Genomic DNA, 20,087 nt, shown 5'->3' with positions numbered 1-20,087 from the left:
CACAGGGAAGTCCAAACTGCCCGGCCTTCTAGCAAATTCAGGTTCAGGCTGCCGGCACACTCCACGTGCCCTCTGGGGCTCCCAGGCACCGGGGTGGGGTCCAGCTGCGGGCTGTCCACTCCTGCAGCCCCAACTCAAGCACGGCACCAGCACGAGCAAATAAATGATCGCAATCGCCAAAGCAGCTTTACCCTCACAGTGCGCTTGCTCTGTGCTGGGCACTGTGTCCTGTACTCCGGGTCCTTGGCGCTGGGTATGGACCGGTGGCTACAAGCGGGCACTCTGAATTGGTTAGACCCGCGTGTGAACCTCAGCTTCCCCACCGCCTGGCTGTGGGGCCCTGGGCACACCGTTGAAACTCTCCGAGCCTCAGACTGCCCATCTGCAAAATGGCAAGCGAATCTGTATCCTTGCCTCGAAATCGGAGAATGAGGATCCCGGGAGATCACGTGTGCAAATAGCTTAGCGTGGGCCTGGCATGCAGGCAAAACGCAGAATGTGGTGATTCTTCCCCTTATTAATAATGATAAATGAAATGCCGTACGCGGGTGAGCCTGAGGACGTGACACTAAGGGACAGAAGCCAGCCACAGAAGGACAAATGCTGTGTGAGTCCACGGATAGGAGGTCCTTAAGAGTGTTAAGTTCATAGAGGCCGAAAGAGAACGGGGAGGGCCAGGGGCTGGGGGCACAGGGAATTCACATCCGATGGGTGCAGAGTGGTTGGGTTGGAAGACGGGAAAGTTCTGGAGACAGATGGTGGTGATGGCTGCAAAACACTGTGAATGTGCTGAAGGCCACTGAAGTGTGTGCTTAAAGATGGTCACGACGGCAGATTTTCTGTTATGTGTATCTTACCACAATTTTTAACACTGCACACCTGCTGTCCCCCCACCCCTTCCCCTGCTCCGAGGCCTCCATGCTTTGGTGGGGGCTGTCCCCCTCACCCTGAAATGCCTCCTTACTGAGGCTCTTCTCGATTCTTCCTCCTCCTTGAGAGCTGCTGTTGACGGACTCGCACCCCACAGTGTGGCAACCGCCTCTAAGTGACCCGAGCGTTACTCCCATTATACAGATGGGGGAACTGAGGTACAGAGAGGCAGAGTGGTTTTCCCAAGGTCTCACGGCCAAGCCCCAGCACATGATCTCGATGCCAGATGGCTTCTGTGACATCCTCTCTCCTCCTCTGAAACCCTCAACACTCAGGGCCGATCTGCCCCTGTGGTACCCACACACGTTGTGTGTGTGATGAGTTTTCCGTGTCTCCCTCTCCACCCCCCAGACTAGTGGCCCCTGGGGGCACACAGTGAATGGACACCAGCCCCACCTCGCATGGGGGCCTGGGGCTGTTACAAATGCTTGTGGCTGGGGAGGAGGGGGAACCCTGTGTAGACGAGGGCAAGGAGGAAATCTCTAGGACTGAGCCTCACAGAAGGTCCCCGAGGTGCTCCAGGGACCCAGGGGATCCGGGCCCAGCCTTGGGTCTCCTTACCCAGCCTGGCGAGTAGCTCCAACAAGGCCCGGACGTCCTCTTCCAGGGACGTGCGCGATTCCCAGATCTGCCGCTCCACGGCACGCAGCCCGGCACCCACCTTGGGAGGGAGGGAAAGCTTGAGCGGCACCCTGCTGGCTCCGGGGCCAGAAGGAAATGGGGGGGGGGTGTGTGTGTAGGGGGGGGGGGGTCTGGGCCCACGTACCTGCTCAGCTTCCTCCAGCTCCTGTCGGCGGGTTTGTGAGGCTAGCACCTGCCGCGAGGCCTGTCGGAGCGTCGCCTGCGCCTGGCTGGACAGCCGGCCTGCCCGGCGATGCTCCTGCTTCCCGTCCCTCAGCAAGGCCCTGGCGAGCTGGGGGGTGGGCAGCAGAGGCAGGGAGAAGAGGGGGAGTGGAGTAAGTCCTTTCAGAGGTAAGGAGCACGTCCAACAGTAACGCCAAGCAGTCATCGAATCGCGCACCAGATCGTTCATTCATTCCACAAGCGTGTCCCGGGTGCCGGCTACACGCACAAAGTCAGTGGGGGCTGGGGGAGGCACCTGGGCTAGACTTCGGCCCCGGTTCAAAAGCAAGAGCCTAGAAGTTTGGGGAGCAAAGCCCAGCAGATCTAGGTGAGGTTCCTGGTCGCGGGATTTAAGTTCCTACACCGGACTGGTACTCTGCCCTTGTAGGATAGCCCACCCACAGGCCCAGGAGGCAGGGACGTCACCGCTGTCATATCGGTGGCCCTGACCTTAGCACTGTCCTCAGCCAACGTCTTGGCTTCACGGCCCTTCTTCTTGGCACTGGAGGAGACAGACGCCGCATTTCCCAGCATCCTCTCCGCCTGCTTGGTCTTCTTTTTCAAGTCTGGAAGGAGCCTGCCCCTGACCACACCTGCCTTCCTCCCCAGCGTGGCCCGGTCCTTGGGCAAAGGAAGCTGCTGCTTCATTCCTGCAAACCCGGGACAGGCTGGGTCAGCGGGGCGGGCTCTTGGCTCGTGACCCTCGAGGGCCAGTCACCACCAGACGCCCGACCCTCAGACGACGTGAGCGGAGGTTCGAGACGCAGGAGACACATGTGTAACCTTCTCAGGCTCGTCTGGGGAACAAACGAATCATCAGCGACGCATACTGCTCGGTGAATGTAAAGATTCGCATTATATCGTGAAATTTATTATAATCACAAAAGTACACGGGGCACCTGCGTGGCTCAGTGGGTTGAGCGTCCGACTTTGGCTCACGGGTCGTGAGTTCGAGCCCCACATCGGGCTCGCTGCTGTCAGCACAGAGCCGGCTTCGGATCCTCTGTCCTCCTCTCTCTCGCCCCTCCCCCACGCACACGCTCTCAAAAATAAAGAAACGTTAACAAGTAGATAAAAATGAATATACAAAATAAAATCACAAAACCACACGGTGTTCAGTGCCTGGGCCAAGGCTGGGAAGTCACCCTTGGCCGATGGGGAGTCACAGCACAGGACCCAGCAAATCCACTCAGCTCTTTGTTTTTGTGTCTCATCGGTTTCTAAAAGGGCTTTAGGCAACTTACAGTGATAGGTAAGTCAACGACTGGACCGCTAAAATGAAAAACCAAGGGCCATATGTAATTGGGGGGATGAGGAAGGGAAAAAGAGGGGTGAGAAGTGCCAGAAAATTAGGCTAAGGACGTGGCAGGCAGTGAATGCTCTATTTACCTCTGAGCTTCCTAGCAGCCAAGATAAAAAGACAGGTATTACAATGTGCATAGGCTTTATTATCTAATCAGAAGTAGTTTCCCTCTGTAAAGAAGAGAGACTTTCTCCCTTCCTTTCAGATAAAATTCTAAGGGAAATCAGGAATACTGATTATAGTCAAATTTTTGAAACAATCAAGCCTTCTAAGGCAGAATACCACATCCTTTTTCTGAAGATAATCCAGAAATAGGATCGACTTTGCTTCTCGTACACAAAATTGGGTGTTACTTAAAACACACTCCACGGAGAACTAACTTTATGGGGGTATTAACAAACGTCAGTAGAAAACATCAATTAAGCTTACATAAAAAGAACCAGTTTTCTTTAATGCAGGACTTCTCAGAGCCTTTAATGGGGGCACACTGTATGGCCTCAAGAAGGCGCCATAGTAGTGACATTTCCTAAACTTATTTGAACACAAACCCACTCTTGATAGATCATGTCTTGGGCTAATTCACCCCGTGAACTTTCCTTTCATCCTGAATGCCACCTGGGCACAGGCCAACGGGTAGTGACAGAGGGTGTCTCGGAAAAGGGGAAGGAAGGGGGGAAAGAACCTGGGGTTAAAGGTTTGCGATGAGTCCTTGTGTGGATCATAGTACTGCACCAGGGAGGCAAATTTCCATGCAGTATATCCAACAGTGAGAAGGTGATGCCCTGTGAGGTAGTGAGCACACAATCACTGGAGGTAGGCAAGCAGAGGGTGCGGGAGTCCCCTGCCCCCTGAAGGGGTTGCTTTAGCAACCCTGATCATTTTAATGTCCCCAAATCCGAATATTCCACCACCACGTATCATTGGATTTACGTTTTCCTAAACACAACTCAGAGCCAAGTGCACAGGGCCACGCCTTCCCCATCGGAAGCCCCCGACCGGTGAGTGAGCAAGACTTCAGACCACAGAGGAGCCACAGAGGAGCCTAGACAATAGGAAGCACTGACCAGCTCACCCTCTGTCCCAGAGGCTAGGGGCCCCTGGCTGGAGCCACATCTCTCAGAGGCAGTGGGGAGGGTCGGGAAGGAAGTCTGTAGAACCGGGATCAAGCAGGGCCCGGCTTCCGGTCTCAGACCCCAAGGGGCCTCTGGCGCTGAGCGTGTTCCTGTTTTATCCAGCTCGTTGGTGCAGAGCCACGGATAAAGGGCAAAGAGGACATCAGAGAAGCCTATGCCACAGGGGGACACGGAGCTGGGGAATCCTAACACTGGACGGTTTCCATTTAGCACCTCTCTGACCCAGGGACAGTTACCACCAATCCCTTCCCTTGGTCTACACATCTGTGAAATGCGACCACTTAAGCCTCATTTTGCTAAAGCGCAAAGGAAACCTGGACTGGCATCGACCCACACCCCCTTCCTAAAGAGAACTCTGCCTCCCTCCCTGCAGCCCCAGCTGAACCCTGGACGGTGGCAGCCGTTTGTACCAGGTGGCAGGACCCCCGGCCAGGGCAGATGAGACCAGGAAGGGATAGTCGATGGCATCGGATTCGGCCCCGACGGGCTCCGTGTGTGGTCTGATGGCTGACAGCCGTGTGGGTGAGTACCCGGTGAGAGGTGTGTGAGGCCACGTCAAGCAGCCCCGGGAGGGGTCCCGGCCGGGGGTGGGGGGAAGTGCTGCTTGGCTTATGCCCACGCAACTGGACTTCTGTCTCCTGTGGCCCGGCTGCCCCGGCTGAGGCAAGAGTCCAGGTGGCTGTCACGGGCAAACATGCTTCAAGAAGCCCAGGGCTCGGCAAGGCACGCATACCCTCCAGGTCGGCCAGCAGGGTCCTGGCTCCCGTGACAGTGACCGTGGCAGCCTGGACGGATGAGGAAGCCCGGGTCAGGGCAGCTCTGGCCTGCTGGCGTAGCTGGAGAGAGAAGAGAGAGGCTCGGCAGGTGGGAGACACCGGAGGGATGGGAGGAACTATTTCGGGTCTTTGCCTTTCCCTCTCCTGGACCACCCACCCCAGGACACCCGTGGGGCAGCCCGGCCAGGTGCCTGCCTCAAAGGACATGAGCCCACCTGTGTGAGGGGCTCGGTCTTCCGCAGCACGGCCTGGGCGGTGGCCTGGAGGACCCCGGCAGCCTCGGTGACCACACGCTCTCTAGATGCAACTGTCTTCTCCAGGGCCTGTGCCTTCAGGCCCAGGGCCCCGGCCTCGGACTTCTGCAGGGAGATGATGGACTCAGGCAGGGCCTGGCAGGAAGGTCCGTGGGGCAGATCCTCTACCGGGTGGGAGGCGCCCAGGGACAGGAATGGCGGGGATAGGTGCCTGTGGACCCCAGGAAGAAGGGGAGCCAGGGCGGGAGACACCAGGCTGGAGAACCTGTCTCAGACTCCAGCCCTACCCACTACTAGGAGCCAGGCCTCCCTGACCTTCATTTCCTTCCCCAAGTCCACAACCTCCGCTGAAACTTTGGGGCCAGACGTATTTCCAAATTCAGAATTTTCCCGACTTGAGAGAAGCAGAGCCGTGGAGGTGCTGAATATCATCTAACACCTTTGGTGGCATCCGGGGCCACGTTCAGGGCCAAACCCCTTAAAACGTGCATGTTACTCTTCACGTTTGGGGTGAGGGAAGCGAGGACCCCAAATATGCAGCTTCGGGCCAGGCAGGTTTGGCCCCCAGGGCATTTGTATAAGCTTAGTCTCTTTCTTAAAGCGCAGTTTCTGAGTTTTGGGGTTTCAGGATCACTGGGGAGATACAATGGAGCTGATTTGTCCGGAGGTGCCGAGGGCCACTTTGCATACTGTGCGTGAATCCGCTCCCGGCCCCCATGGACGCAGCCCTAAAATTACCTTAGGGGTGAGCTCTATCTCGCAGAGGAATGAACTGAGGGTGCCGGGAGGGAAAGTGACCTTGGCCAAGGGCACAGATCTGGAGCAGTGGCGCTGGGGATTTGATCCCATGTCCGTCTGGTGCCTTTGCTAATGCCACTATGGAGAAGACACCTGCCCTTGCTATTATTACCACAATCAACAACAAAGACCGGCCGAGCTCTAACTGTGCCAGGCAGGTGCTCTGCCAAGCCAGGGAGGTGGATTATCTCGTGTTCATCGACTGCCATATAGTTAAAAATAAGCCACATCGTCTGCCTCTGCCTGGGCCACACTGGTTTCCCAGCTGCCACATTCTCCGCCCCCCGCCCCATGCAGAGCTCCAAGGACGGCGGGGCTGACCAGTGCTGCAGGGGCGGCCAGCGAGGCCGGGCACAGGGCTGCATCCACATCAGCTTGCTGCGCGGCGGCCAGCGCCCTCCCAGCTTCGGGCAGCACCTCTGCGGCAGCCGTGCCCAGCGCCTTCTGGGCGGCCTGGACCTCCTGGTACCTGAGAGGAGACAGCAAAGGTGGCTCACAGGGCAGGGCACGGGGCTCTCCTTCCCTGTGGATGTCCCCCCCCACCCCCACAGGAGCCCTCTGGCAACCTCCCAGGCAGACCTGCCCTCTGCAGGGTTGGCACCCAGCAGCTGGCCCCGAGACTGGCCGCTAACTCGGCCACTAACTCCGCAGCTTTCCAATGAATGGAAAAGGCAGCAGAGGCACCACATTGTTTCTTCACTCATTCAATTCAAACGCTCTCTTCTGAAGGGGCTTGAGCTTGGTTTCCACTCGAGAATCATATGTTTTGCAAATATTTGGAGCCTCTGGCTGCATCACGAAGAGGAAAATGCCTAGTGTTGGAGAAGGGACAGCAGCCCAGGCCTCCGCCTTGCCCTGGGGTGACCTTGGGCGTGTGGCTCTCCAGATAAATGGATAGCCCTGGGCTCTGAAGACCCTTAGCTTCAAGGTGCTGTAGTTAACCACCTAGAACAGGTTTCCTGTCCCCTCCAGCTACCCACACCCTCCCCTCTCCGCCCAGTCCACAGTGAGCACAGCTGGGACACAGACCCCCCCTTATGTCTCTCATCCCTTCCCCACTTCTCAGAGAGCCTGTGCTCCCACCCCTGCCCAGGGAGTGGGTCATGTGACCTCACCCACCCTACCCCCTGCCAGTGGGCTCAGGGCTGGGCACCTGATCTGAGCTGGGCTAATCACATTCTCTCATCTAGGAAGTCAACTCGGGACTTAGTGAGGCCTTGCTGGGTCTCTCTTGACCCTTTGACTGAGGAGGATATAAGAGGGTCACCCAGAGGAGAGAAGCAGAGGCCAAGAAGGAAGCTGGTGCCTGAAAGGAGCTGCCTGTGGGGTCTGGGGTGGGGCTGGGGGACGCTGCAGGGGCAAGAAAGAGAGAGGTGCTGCTCCGGACCCTCCTGGTTCAAGTTCTCACCCCTTCTCTCCAGAGGCTGAGCTTAACCCCCAGGCATAAATGTGTTCTTGTAAGGTACCACCCAGACATCCCCACCCATCCACCCAGAGGGCGTCAGGACTTGGGACGGAAGCCAATTCTGGAACCAGCAGCCTCCAGCCAGGCCCCGTCAGCTGCAGGAGGCCAACTCAAGCTTCCACCCACACCCGGGAGGCCTCACCTGTCCTCCAGTTCCTGCTGGGCCTCCAGGGCCACTCTGCCCTCCACCAGACTCCAGAGAAGCGCATAACTGGTGTTGGAGGCGACCAGGGCCCTCCGCGCAGTGGCCTCAATCTTGGCAGTGGTGTCCCTGTGGCTGTATGGAAATGCCCATTTGACTGTCACCAGGAGCCCATGCAGAAGGGGGCCTGCACCCAAATCCACACCTCCCAGCATGTGGGACTCCCATCATCCCAAAGTCCAGCCCCAAAGGCCAAGTTCTTCTTCTCCCTCTGCTGGATGCACAACAAAGGCTGATGGGAAGGGACCCTCCCAGGGAAGGGACCCACCCATGCCCCCGTGCCCGTTACATTGAGTTTATGCCTGTTGTCCTGGCATAATGATCATTAGGGCCTCTTATCACACAAAAAAATCTCAGTTTGGACAATAATGATATGGTCACCCTCATAAAGACACCACAGAAGAGAGTGGTCAGGACGGCCTGGGTTTGAATCCAGGCAGAGGGGCATCTGTGCAGCTGATCCTGATCTGGGAACCCGCCCCTCCGCCCCCGAGAAGGACTGGGCTCCCTTCCAGACTGTGTGGGCAAGACCTCACCAGGCTCCCGGGGCCTGGGGCCTCACCTCCTGGCAAGGGCACGGGCCTCGGTGGCCAGGTGGCTCCAGGTGGTGGGCTGGCTGGACCCTTCCTGAGGAATCACCTTTAGAGAAGAAATGGAGAGGGGAGGAAGCTGATGGCCATCCTTGAAGAGCAAGGGCCCCATTTGGCTAAATTCCTGGGCAGAACTAAATTGTGCCAGTCATTTTATATACGCTCAAAGGTAGTCTCAAAGTCAGCACCCGGTGAGCAGATCCCAGAACGTAGAAACAGCAGTAATGACACCCACCATTCATTCGATGGACATTCACTCTCCCCCTGGAACATGCCTTGTTCTAGGCAGACATTATGCCACTAATCAGCAGAAGGGGTGCTGTGTGACCCCCCTCCCCCATTCCGCAGATGAAATGGAGACTCTCCAAAGAGGCACAGCCCAGCCACTAGGTCGCCAGGTGGGCCCAGGACGTGGTACCAGAGATCTGAGGACAAGGGCCGCCTGCAGAATCTCCTCCTCCGAGGACTCCAGCGCTGCATCTAGGTCCGCCAGCTGGATGCAGGTCTTCTCTGTTCCGGCCCAGGCACAGTGGACACTCCTGCTCAGCGTGCGCAGCTGCTCCCGGGCAGCCTTCACAGCACCTTCGAGGCCTGTCACCTGCTCCAGGAAGGCTTCCCGGGCTCCTGCATGAGTCCAGGGTCACAGAGCAGTTGATGCTTTACCACAAAGCACCCACCTTCGGGGGCCCCCATCTGTGCCTGGACTCTGCCTGGGCACAGCTTAGCTCTGTCACCAGACTTGAGCACCAACCACTACCAGTCAGCTCCAAGGGAAGAGCCTTCTCATTTTACAAATGCCAAGACTGAGGCCCCGAGAAGGCAAATCACGACCCAAGGCTTCCCACGTAGGAAGTCCGCCACAGATGAGGGACTGGAAGGAACTCAGGTCTGCTAGAGCCACAACAAGCAATTCCTGAATCTGAGACAGCAGAAATGTCCCCACCTTGAGTCAGCTCTGTGATCTGCAGTGTGGGTCGGTATGGTCGTTTTAACACACAGCATCTGGAAGCTCTCTGTTCTGATCGTTAGTCTTGCTAACAAGTGCTCAGCTTACCTATGCCTGACTGCTAAAGGAGCATAAATGCTTATGAACATGAAATTATACAGAAGAGTCAATTCATTTTCAATACTTCATAAATTGCGGTGTCCCAAGGCCAAATTCCACCTGGCTCTAATAACAGGTTTTTTTTGTTTTTGTTTTTTTCTCACGTGCTTGTTTATTTCTATTCTATACTGGGGAATGAGCAAAATGGCCAACCGTCAAGACAGCAGAAATGTTACCTGTTCAGCACCCGGGACAGCACCTCAATGATTATTTGTTGCTTGACTGAACTAATGAGCTAACCCAACTCCTGTCCTCACCCAGCTTACAGTCCGGTGGGACACAGGGGATAGATGTTATAGTCAGAGACTAATAGAGTTACAAAGTGCAACTGAGTTGGGGACATTGAAGGAAAGGCCTGGGGTGGGGACAAGGCTGTGTCATGGGAGGAGCCCACTTAGTTGGGGAGGATAGGCTCTCCCAGGAAGTGAGTTCTTCTAGGACGGAGCTCAGAGCCTTCAAAGCATCCTGAGACCAGAATGAAGGTCTCCAAAGGGGGTGTCTGATCAGCCAGCCATCCCGTTGCCTGCTCACCTTGCAGCAGACGTCCCTGGTAGACGTCTCCCCGTGGGGCCTCTCCCTGCAGAATGTGCAGTGGTCCCCAGGGCTCACTACAGTCGGACCCCTGCAGCCACCCCTCCATCAGGGTCAGCCTGGCCTTCAGCTTGGAAGCCTGGAGTTAGGAAAAGAAGGGCATGTGAGGCTGGTGGCCTGGAAGTCCTGTCTGCACACCTCTCCCCTGGCTTCTGTCCCGCCTTCCCTCCCTGATGGTCCCCTTCTCCCATCTTATCCTGGGCATCAAAGTTGAGGACACACCAGACCTTTAAGAACCAGCTTTTGCCCACCCTTCCTCATGGCGGTCCCTTCCCTTCTCACACCCGTGGCACCTGTTAGCTGAGAGAGGGATGGAAAGGGAATCCCCAGGAGAATCTGTCTGTCCTGCTATATTGCCACAGAGCAGGTGTAGGTGGATACAGCTGACTGAATGAGTATGCCATGCAATGCCTCCTAGCACTGTTTTTTTTATTTATTTTTATTTGCATTTATTTATTTATTTATTCTTTTTAAGTAGGCTCCATGCCCAACACGGGGTCTGAACTCCCAACCCTGAGATCAAGAGTTGCATGCTCTACTGACTGAGCCAGCCAGGCGTCCCCCAAATCACATACAATGACTGCATTTATAGAGCACTTGCTAGGAGCCAGCCCCTAGCGGCTGCTGGCCACGCACCAGCTCTCGTTCAACTTGTAAGCACCCTAAGGGCCAGAAGATGCAGATCCTGAGCTCTCTCTTCGAGTCCAAAGTCCAGAATGTTCTGAGAAACCACAGGGCTTTCCATTCCTTATTTGGTGGCAAAATGAGGTTAAAAATATTCTAAACTCATTTAGAAGCAAAACCGTTCTGACCTAGGCTGTTGGTGGTCCTTATTTTTTATTGGGTGGGACCGTTTGTCTGTTTTCCTGCGGACACATCAATGGGTTTGACTGCAGGGACTGACCCAGGCACTGCTGGGGGGGAGGGGGGTGGCTAATATTCAGCACCCATCATTGTGTCTTTCGACAGTATCACCATTCGGAAGGCTGGTCTCACCAGTTTCAGGTAAGGGGTCGCAGGCCTGTGTCCATTTTGGAGCAGGAGAGAGAGACGAAATTTACCCAAGCTGTTACCTGCTGCTGGGGACAACTAACGGGTTTGGAGAGGGGAACCCCAGAGGTCATGCTCCTCACCCCTGCCTCACACCGGCTCCCTGCTCAAAATTCTACTCGCGCCCCGGAACTGGCCTGGCCCTCCTCCCGACCCTCCCCGCCAAGGGCCATCTATGGTCTCGTCCCCACTGAACTTGAGGAAGCGTGAGACCTGGGTCTGGGTGGTTGGGAAGGACACCCGGTGACAGGTGCTGTTCTCCTGTCCACTCAGGAGATAGGGACGAGCAGAGGTGGGGGTTGAGCAGGGCTGGCGTCAGCCAGATGGCTGGGTGAGCACAGGGAGAAGGTGACCAGTGGTTCCAGAAGGCCAGAGGGCCATGGGGAAGCAGTCATTTCCCGGTGCCCAGCACAGAGCTGGTGCTCACGGTGGTGGTGGTGGTGGGGGGGGGGGGTGTGAAGTGACGGGAGGTAGGTCGCGACGTCTTGGATGGGGCCTGGATGGGTGGGCTCACCTCCTCCTTCACCAGGGCGTAGCAGGACGGGCACTCCTGACAGTGTGTGCCACCGGCCGTGACGAAGAAGTTTTCCTGACAGTGATCACACTTGTACCCCACGAAGCCGGGCCTGCACGAGCACGTGCCGTTCTCATAGCATTGTGCCGAGGCGGCCCCCACCGGGGAGCACCTGCAGGCTGGGGGGACCGGGGCAGGTGGCGCTGAGGGCCCTCACGTCAGAACCGCCAGGTCCCCTGCATCCTCACAGCTGGCTACTCCAGACCCCCCCGCACCCCGCCAGAGGTTCAACCACATTCCTGAGTCCTTCCTGGGAGACTGAGTCAGAAGGTCGGAGGTGACAGCTGACTTATTTCAGTGTCCCTGGGTCTGAGAACCTGCCATGTTTAGGAACTGCCATGCCATCCGGTCATACGAATATGGAAACCAAGGCCCAGAGAGGTGACCCGATGGCCTCAGCACAGAGGAATTTAGCAGTGGAGCCTGGGACTCGATTTTTGGTCCCCTACACTCCCTCCCTCCATATTTCTATGGCTGCTCTTAGAAGACAGGCCTCCACCCGATCCTTTACTCTCTTGCCACGTGGCTGGTGGCCCCTCGTTGCCCAGAGACCTCAGGCCCCACCTTCTGGGTGGCCGGGAAGCACCCAGCTTCCTCACCTCGGCATCCCTTGATGGAGAAGCCGAAGAAACCCAGCTGGCATCTGTCGCAGGCCTGGCCCTCAACGCCTGGACGACAGGGGCACTGCCCGGTCTTGGGGTGACACCGGTCCTCCTGGGAGCCCAGCGGGTGACACTTGCAGCTATGACAGGGCAAGGGACCGGGTCTGAGACAAGCGGCCGGGACTGCAGATCACATCCTCTGCACACCAGGCCCCATCTCGAAGTCCGTACATGTCAAACAGCTTTCCCCAAGCTGTGCCCCCGGGGAAGCACAGGCTCACAAAATGCCACTCCTTCCCCTCCCCACAGAGGCTATGGGGACATATAAATCTTGGAGACTATACCCCTCTGTTGGGAAGTCACAATGCAACTAGCATATTAAAGGCTCTGAGGAGTCTTGCAAGGAAGAAACCTGTTTGTTTCACCGGGCATTTCCCTGGAGCCCTCCACTGTTCCCCAGAGGCACGAAGGGGCTGTTGTGGCCAAAAAGTTCACCAAGCAACAGCGTCACTGAGAAGGGAGACAGAGAGCAAACCGGCCCCCCCTGGCCACCTGGACATCCCTTAGGGCTGTTCTTGGCCCACATCCTGGGTTGGCAGGGCCACGAGTCTGACCCCCAAGGGACCATCCCTTTGTCCCCCTTTGGTACAGGGCACGGTGTACCTGGCGGGGAGCCTGGGATGGCACATTCCAAGCCAGATCCCTCTCTGGAGGCTGCCCGGGACGCCCTCCATCCTGGAGACACTCCCAGGGAGAAGGGCGCCCACAGCCTCACCCCACTCACCTCCGGCAGCCCCTCCCGGGCCGGAGGTCATAGAAACCGGGGCTGCAGTGGCTACAGTCCCGTCCCGTCACATGAGGCAGGCAGGTGCACTGGCCGCTCGCCGGGTCGCAGGGTCTCTGCTCACTGACTGAGCCCCCCGGGTTGCAGCTGCAGGCTGGGGGTGGAAGCAGAAAACGGTGTTGGGGAACCAGGCAGATCGCCATCCAACCTTTGGGGGCCCAGGAGAAGATGGGGCGCACACAGAGATGACTCACATTCGGCCCAGACGCCTAAGCTGTTTCTGGAAAAAGGCTCTAGGGCCGGGCTCAAATCGCAACCCATCTCCTACGTCCTTGGAGAGACAGCCTAGAACCATCATGGAGGCAGAGGGCTCTTCTGAGCCTGCCCTGAACCCCCGCTGGCTGGAGAGAAAGCCAGAGACTTGGCCAGGGAGTCGTGGGTGGACCTCTGTACCCACTGTCTCGGGTCACTTGACCCTGCCCTCCTGGGCTCCATAAAACAAGAGGCCGGCAGGGTGCCGATAGGTGGCACGTGGAGAAAGGGTTCTGGAGCAAGTAAGTTTGGGGGAAATGCTGAACTTCTCCCTGAGCATTTCTGGAAGCCCTCCACGGGCCGAGGTATGGCCCTCTGAGTGGGGACAGAGGGCTGAGGGTGAACCCAGGCGGCGGAGAGGAACACCCTGATGGGAGCCCGGGGGGGGGGGGGTGCAGCACAAATGTGCTGAGTGCCGTGGCCATGGAGGTCCGTCATGGGCGCTAACTGCGGAGCTGGAGGTAAGTGCTAAATCATCAAGGCAAAAAATAAATAAATAAAGCACAGGCTCAGTTGATTAGATCAAGGCTGAGCGAGCCCTTGGAGGAGAGCAAACCCTTACCACACCTTTCAGACAAAGAAACAGAGCAGGTGAGTAATCTGCCTAAGGTTGCACAGCCCCGTGGAGTTGATGGCTAGAGCTGGCGGAGAGGGGTCCCACCACGCGCCCCTCACCGTGGGTCGGGAGGTGGGTACTCACGCGTGCATTTGTCTGCGGGCCGAGGGGCCAGGGCGCTCCCGTAGAAGCCTTCCTCGCAGCGCTCACAGTGGGCACCTGTCGTGTTGTGCAGGCAACGCAGGCAGCGGCCAGACTGGGGGTCACAGTTGCCCACGGCGTTGGGGTCTACGTTCCCACTGCACTGGCACCGCCGGCAGGGCTGGGGGGCCCCAGAGAGCCCCAGAGGGTCCCCAAAATAGCCGTCATCACAGATCTCACAGCGCCGCCCTGGGGAAGGGAGGGGGCTGCACGTGGAGGCGCAGGCCTGAGGGAGGGGGCTGCTGGGTCTCCACAGGGGTGGGGGGGGGAGGGCGGGCGTGAACCAAAGCGAGCGGCCCTCGCGTCTCCTTGTGGATCAGAGCGAGGGCCCCAGGGCCAGGGCCCAGCTCAGCCATCAGCTGGCTGTGCGGTCTAGGGCAAGCCCCTGGGCCTCTCTGAACTCCGGCTCCTCATCTACAAGGCGGGGACAGTAATGCAGCCGCCGCGGAGGACCGGGGAGAGGGCTTGGTGAGATAATTTGTGCAAAGCTCTTAGCACAGCTCCTGGTGCGACAACAGTAGTGGCCGTCACTGCCTGCTCATTGTCGTCACCCTCCTTGTCACCCCGCCAGCCATCCTCTTCGCCAGTGAGGCCCTCGGGGTGCTGGTGGGATGAGGGGGGCAGGGCTGGCGCCCACCCAGGCGACCTTCCCAGGGGTTGTTTTCTCTACACACAGCAGTGCCCTGCTCCCCCCACCCCCAAATCCCCCTCAAGCACCTCTCCGCCTGGGCCAGACTGAACTTCTCTAACTTTCCACATCCGCCTCGAGTCTGCAGACCAGGGGAGCCAGAAAATGTGGGGAAGGTTATGGAACAGAGGCGCAGCGTGACGGCAGGGTGGGGTGCAGGGTCCTCCTGTCTTGGGCCCCCTGCCCCCTCGCTGCTGCTGGCCCTAGGGGGAGCTGCTTTCAGAGCGGTCCCCTAGCAAAGCAGGCACGTGATAGGACCAAACGGACCTCAGGGCCACTGGACACAAAATCAGATGTCTGAGAACCTTGGAAACATTGATGTCAAGTGAAATAAGCCAGTCGCAGAAGGACAAACATTGGATGGAAGTCACTTGTACGGGGTCCCCGGAAGAGTCAGATACAGAGAGACAGGAAGTAGGATGGTGCTTATTAGAGGCTGTGGAAGGGGGGTGGGGGTTGGTTCCGATGACAAATTTTATGTTACATATTTTTTGCCATAACTTAAGAGATTAATAATGGAGTATGCCCCCCCAAAACATGTGGAGTTGTAGAGGCGGGTGGATTGTAGGGTATGCGAATCCTGTCTCAAAAGAGCTGTAAAAGAACCAGATGTCGAGGCTGGCCCTGGGTCCTGGAGTGGGGGGTGGGACAGTTTCTGCCTTATACAACATCTGGCAACGTATTTTAAAAGCTCAGAGTGTAATCAGAGATCTTCCTCCTTCACTGCGTATCAGAATTAGCCAGAGCGCCTGTTATGAATACAGATTCTCAGGTTCTGTGTCAAGCTAGCAAGCCGGGCTCCATGGGGCCAGGGCCCAGATGGGGGTTTTCAAAAACTCTCCTCGGGGCGCCTGGGTAGCTCAGCTGGTTAAGTGTCCGACTTGGGCTAGGTCATGAGCTCGCGGTTCGTGGGTTCAAGCCCCGCGTCGGGCCCTGTGCTGACAGTTCGGAGCCTGGGGCCTGCTTCGGAGTCTGTGTCCCCCTCTCTCTCTGCCCCTCCCCGGCTCGCGCTCTGTCTCTGTCTTTCTCAGAAATAAACATTAAAAAATTTTTTTTTAAAAAGAACTCTCCTGGAAATGCTCAATGGCTCAAGTTCTGCCAGGGACCTATGGCAGCCGGGAGCCCTGGCCATGTTCTGAGAGGTCAGGCTAAGCTGGGCCTTCCCCAATCTGTCACACTCCAAACCCAGGACCCCGCTCCTAGAGCCCAGGACAGAAGCAGAGCCCCTGAGCATGAGCCACTCACCTCTCTGGCCCGGGGGACAGTGGGTGCACACTACCTCCCTGCTCTCTGGGATGGCTGTGCAGGCCGACTGTCCAGGGCACGGACAAGGCTGACAGTCATCGGCTCGGCCTCCGAAGGGGCTGCCATAGAAACCTGGCAAACAGCGCTCACAGGACGGGCCCTCGGTGTGGTGGTCACACAGGCAGATCCCTGTGGGGCAAGAGAAGCACCTGGTTATGACTGCCCGAGCCCAGAATGCTCCAGAGACGGGGAGCATCTTGGTGGTCGGGCTCACAAGGCACATCCCCATGCAGAACTGAGGTGGAAACCTTCCAAGGTGGAGGCAGTTTGGCCTGGGGGTAAGAAAGTCCACCCTGGGTTCACGCCCACCACGTACTGACCCTGTGAAGCTGGGAAAACCATCTAACGCCCCGTGTCTCAGTGACCTCACCTACAAGATGGCCAGGACAATGGCCCTGATCGCAAGGGTCTTTCTTTGTCAGGATTCAGCAGGATCATGCAGCCAGAGTACCTTGCATAGTCCCTGGCACCCAGCACGATCATTACTGTTACCGTTAGTATTTTGTTCTTTGAAACCTATAGCTGAACCAACAGATGACCTATCTGTGTTCCCACTCATGGTTTTCCTGCCCTTTCCTCTGTGGCCTCTTAACCTCAGGGGCCAAAAGACACAGACCCCTGGGGACGCGTGGGTGGCTCAGTCGGTTAGGCATCCGACTCCGGCTCGGGTCACGATCTCACGGTCGGTGAGTTCGAGCCCTGCGTCGGGCTCTGTGCTGATGGCTCGGAACCTGGAGCCTGCTTCGGATTCTCCGTCTCCTCTCTCTGCCCCTCCCCCCGCTTGCACTCTGTCTCTCAAAAATAAACAAACATTAAAAAAAAAAAAAAAAAAAAAAAAGAGCCACAGAGACCCGGGAGTCTGTTCCCAACATGATTTTGCAAAGAACAGGTTCACAGAAGCTGGCTGGTCTCATAGAACAGGCCCCGCCCTCCACTGGTTTCTCATGCTGGGGGATCTGCAAACCCCCTTCTCCAGCACCTGCACAGAGCCTGTGCCCTGGGGAAGGGAGGCCCCACTGCCAGGGCCTGAGTGAGGAGCCTGGCTGAGAAGGGCCCAGGGAAGCAAGATGCCCACCTCACCCCCCGCCTTCTGGGAGGCCCCGCAGCACTCAGCTGGGGCTGAGGTGAACAGGAAAAAGAGAATTCGGGGTAGACAAGTGAAACAGGGGGACCATCATGCCTGTGCTGCCTTCTACTGGTCCCTGACTCAGCCCAGATCCACACGCTCACTCCTTCTTCTCTCTAGCATGAGCAGCAGTGGCCACTCGGCCCATTTGACAGATGAGGACTTGCCCAAACTGAGCAGGAAGTCATGGGACGGCCGAGGGTTCTGAGGGATGACAGACTGGCCCCATGCCAGGCCTCCTTGGTCGGGGCGACCTGGACCAGCACGTGTTAGGATTACGAGGCCTCATCTGGGCTCGATTTGTGATGCCTGCCATGGCCAAGGAGGGGAGGAAGCCCCTCATGGACCGTGTGCCTGTCCCGACTGGCCAGGCCGCCGATTCCCAGGCTGCTGTCCTTTGTCTGCTCCAGTGTGGAGCCTGAGAGATGCTGAGCTTGCATTACCCTCCTCAGGGACCCCACCTGCTCCAGGAGGGCAGCGGGGCGCTGACCCTCTCGCTTCCGGTGTGAGAGGCCCACGGTGTGGAGAGAGGCCAGGGTCCGGCCCCCGTCCAGCACCTCCCACCTAGTGACCTGGGTCGAAGGCTCTCTCTGCGTTTCCTCTGCTGCTAGTGGGGTAAACAGCTGGCCGTAACCTTGCAGCGGGAGCAGCTCTGCCACCTGCTGGCCGTGCCGGCTCCCTGCGCCTTGGGTCCCTAAACTGTAAGACGGGTAATTGCAGGAATCAATGACACGGCGTGTAGAAAGGTGCCCGGCAGGGCACGCGGAGGAACTCGGGGACACCATTTTAGTAGTGTCGCCCTCGGTGATCACTCACACATGCACACGGCTGACCCCGTTCGGGTCAGCACTCACCTGCCGCGCTGGGTGTATAGCCTTAGGTGGCTTTGGGGTGGCGCGCCAGGACTCACCTGTGTGGGGGTCACAGGTGCCATGCTGGTTGCAGGTGCAGGGGACACAGCTGGTATAGGGACCCCCCAGTGGTGTCTCCCTCTTGTATCCTGGAGCGCAGGATTCACAGAACTGGCCTGTGTACCCTTTGGGACATGAGCAAGTCTCTACCCAGGAGGCTGGTGGGGAGAGCCCCCGCTGGGCTGACGTGAGCCGGACCTCAGTCAGGAATACCTGGCCTGCGGAACGAGGACAGAGGGGAAGACAGTTACAGGCACACATTTCCCCCCCAAGACCTTCCTGTTCATACATGTAACAAGCAAAGGCTTATTGGCTCACAGATAAAAGGCAGCCTATGGGTCGATTATGATTTTTAAAAAGCAGACAAAGGAAAAATAGCAGTGTTTTAAATTTATTTTTTTATTAAAAAATTTAAAAAAATGTTTATTCATTCTTGGAGAGATCTGAGCTGTCAGCACAGAGCCCGACGCGGGGCTCGAACCCACGAACTGCGAGATCATGACCCGAGCCGAAGTCCAACGCCTAACCGACGGAGCCACCCAGGCACCCCCAAATAGGTAGTTTTTAATTTAGTTTTGTTTGTTTGATTGTTTTTTGAGAGAGAGTGAACAGGGGAAGGGGCGGAGAGAGAGGGAGAGAGAGAATTCCAGGCAGGTTCTGCGCTAACGGCATGGAGCCTGACGCGGGGCTTGAACCCATGAGCCATGAGGTCACGACCTGAGCCGAAATCAAGTTGGACGCTTAACCAACTGAGCCACCCAGGCGTCTCTTAAAGAGGGATTTTTTGAGAACAAGAAATGGATATGGCTGGGAATTTTCTGGAAAGCCATTCATTCTCACAGCTTATCAGATATGTACATTTAAACAACCGTACCATTCATAACCCTCCGATTGGTAAGCATTTCAAGATCACGGACAGGGAAAGACAGTGTGGGGGACCCATGCCCAGGGATATAGGACTATAAATTAGGGGGCTCTGCTTTTAGTGAAGAGCGGTAGCTCCTATCAGGCCAACCCTCGCGCCAGAAAACAACTAGAAACTCAGGGCAAAATGTAACAACTATCCATTAACAACCAGAGCAGGTGGGCAGTGGAGAAGGGCGGACGCGTGTCCTGAGAACATAGATCGGTGCAGCATGTATCAAACGTGCACCCTTTGACCCAACACCTCACATTCCCACGTTGAGGGATCTGTGCTAAAGACAGACGCGCCCAAGGAGACAAAGACCCTTCCGTATTCCCTGTTCTCGGCAGCACCGTATGCATAGTGGAAACGTGGAAACCGTTTCAACATCTACAAACAGAGGGACGGTTGAAACTCGGGAGCATCTATATTGCGGAACGATACGCGGTGGACGGACAGCCAGCCTTTTTCTACGTGTAGGACAGGTGACAGCCCCCAGGACACACGTTAGCTGAAAAAAGCAAGCGGCACCACATCAGACTGTGTGAGGCGTTAAAAAGCACAGATGTAAACACACACACACACACACACACACACACACACACACACACACCGTAAGACCGTGCATGCAGAAAGATGTGGATGAATACAGCCCAGAGCGTCATCCAGCCTGCGGCTGGGCAGGCGGGGAGAGGGAGGGTCAGTACGTCCACCTGCCGCTCCAATTCACCCCAGCACCCAGTGCGGGCCTGGCCTAAGCAGGTGCTTCGAAAACATCTGTTAACGAAGGCTCAGTGACAGAAGGAAGCGGGAGAAGCTGCTGGAAAGAGTGGAAATGAAATGCCTCCGAGGAGCCTCAGCAGGGCGACCTGGGGAGTAGGGAGGCTTTGGGGAGCGTGGGCAAGGCTGATGGGGATAGAGCTCCAAAGAGAAAGAGGGGGCTGAGGCAGGAAGGGCCGGCTTATAACCCCCGAGTCTGACTTGAAGGGGCCCGGGGAAAGCTGGCCATTTAAGCGAAGCGTTCTCTAAAGGAGCCAGTCACTTCCCCGCCCTAGAAGGAAATCTGTGGCTGTTCTGGTCATCA

At 57.1% G+C, this 20,087-nt stretch overlaps 1 protein-coding gene across 1 annotated transcript in view; it reads right to left on the bottom strand.

The window, feature by feature from the left end:
- LAMC3 (laminin subunit gamma 3) overlaps positions 1-20,087 on the bottom strand; it is a 55,206-nt gene that overhangs the window by 2,407 nt on the left and 32,712 nt on the right. The window contains exons 13-28 of the mRNA XM_086684294.1: positions 18,099-18,317; positions 16,003-16,191; positions 14,013-14,258; positions 13,001-13,154; positions 12,214-12,356; positions 11,555-11,733; positions 9,931-10,069; positions 8,713-8,918; positions 8,267-8,343; positions 7,645-7,779; positions 6,359-6,506; positions 5,201-5,344; positions 4,943-5,045; positions 2,224-2,423; positions 1,697-1,843; positions 1,492-1,591 (exon numbers count right to left, since the gene is read on the bottom strand). Coding sequence (XP_086540420.1) covers positions 1,492-1,591; positions 1,697-1,843; positions 2,224-2,423; positions 4,943-5,045; positions 5,201-5,344; positions 6,359-6,506; positions 7,645-7,779; positions 8,267-8,343; positions 8,713-8,918; positions 9,931-10,069; positions 11,555-11,733; positions 12,214-12,356; positions 13,001-13,154; positions 14,013-14,258; positions 16,003-16,191; positions 18,099-18,317 — 2,529 coding nt within the window. The remainder of the gene's footprint in view (positions 1-1,491; positions 1,592-1,696; positions 1,844-2,223; positions 2,424-4,942; positions 5,046-5,200; positions 5,345-6,358; positions 6,507-7,644; positions 7,780-8,266; positions 8,344-8,712; positions 8,919-9,930; positions 10,070-11,554; positions 11,734-12,213; positions 12,357-13,000; positions 13,155-14,012; positions 14,259-16,002; positions 16,192-18,098; positions 18,318-20,087) is intronic.

The sequence above is a fragment of the Puma concolor genome, chromosome D4 (assembly GCF_028749965.1).
Source record: "Puma concolor isolate L17-30 chromosome D4, mPumCon1.1.hap2, whole genome shotgun sequence".
In the NCBI taxonomy this organism is placed as follows: domain Eukaryota; kingdom Metazoa; phylum Chordata; class Mammalia; order Carnivora; family Felidae; genus Puma; species Puma concolor.
The sequence above is the reverse complement of the archived record's forward strand: the minus strand, read 5'-3'. Positions and strand labels throughout refer to the sequence as shown.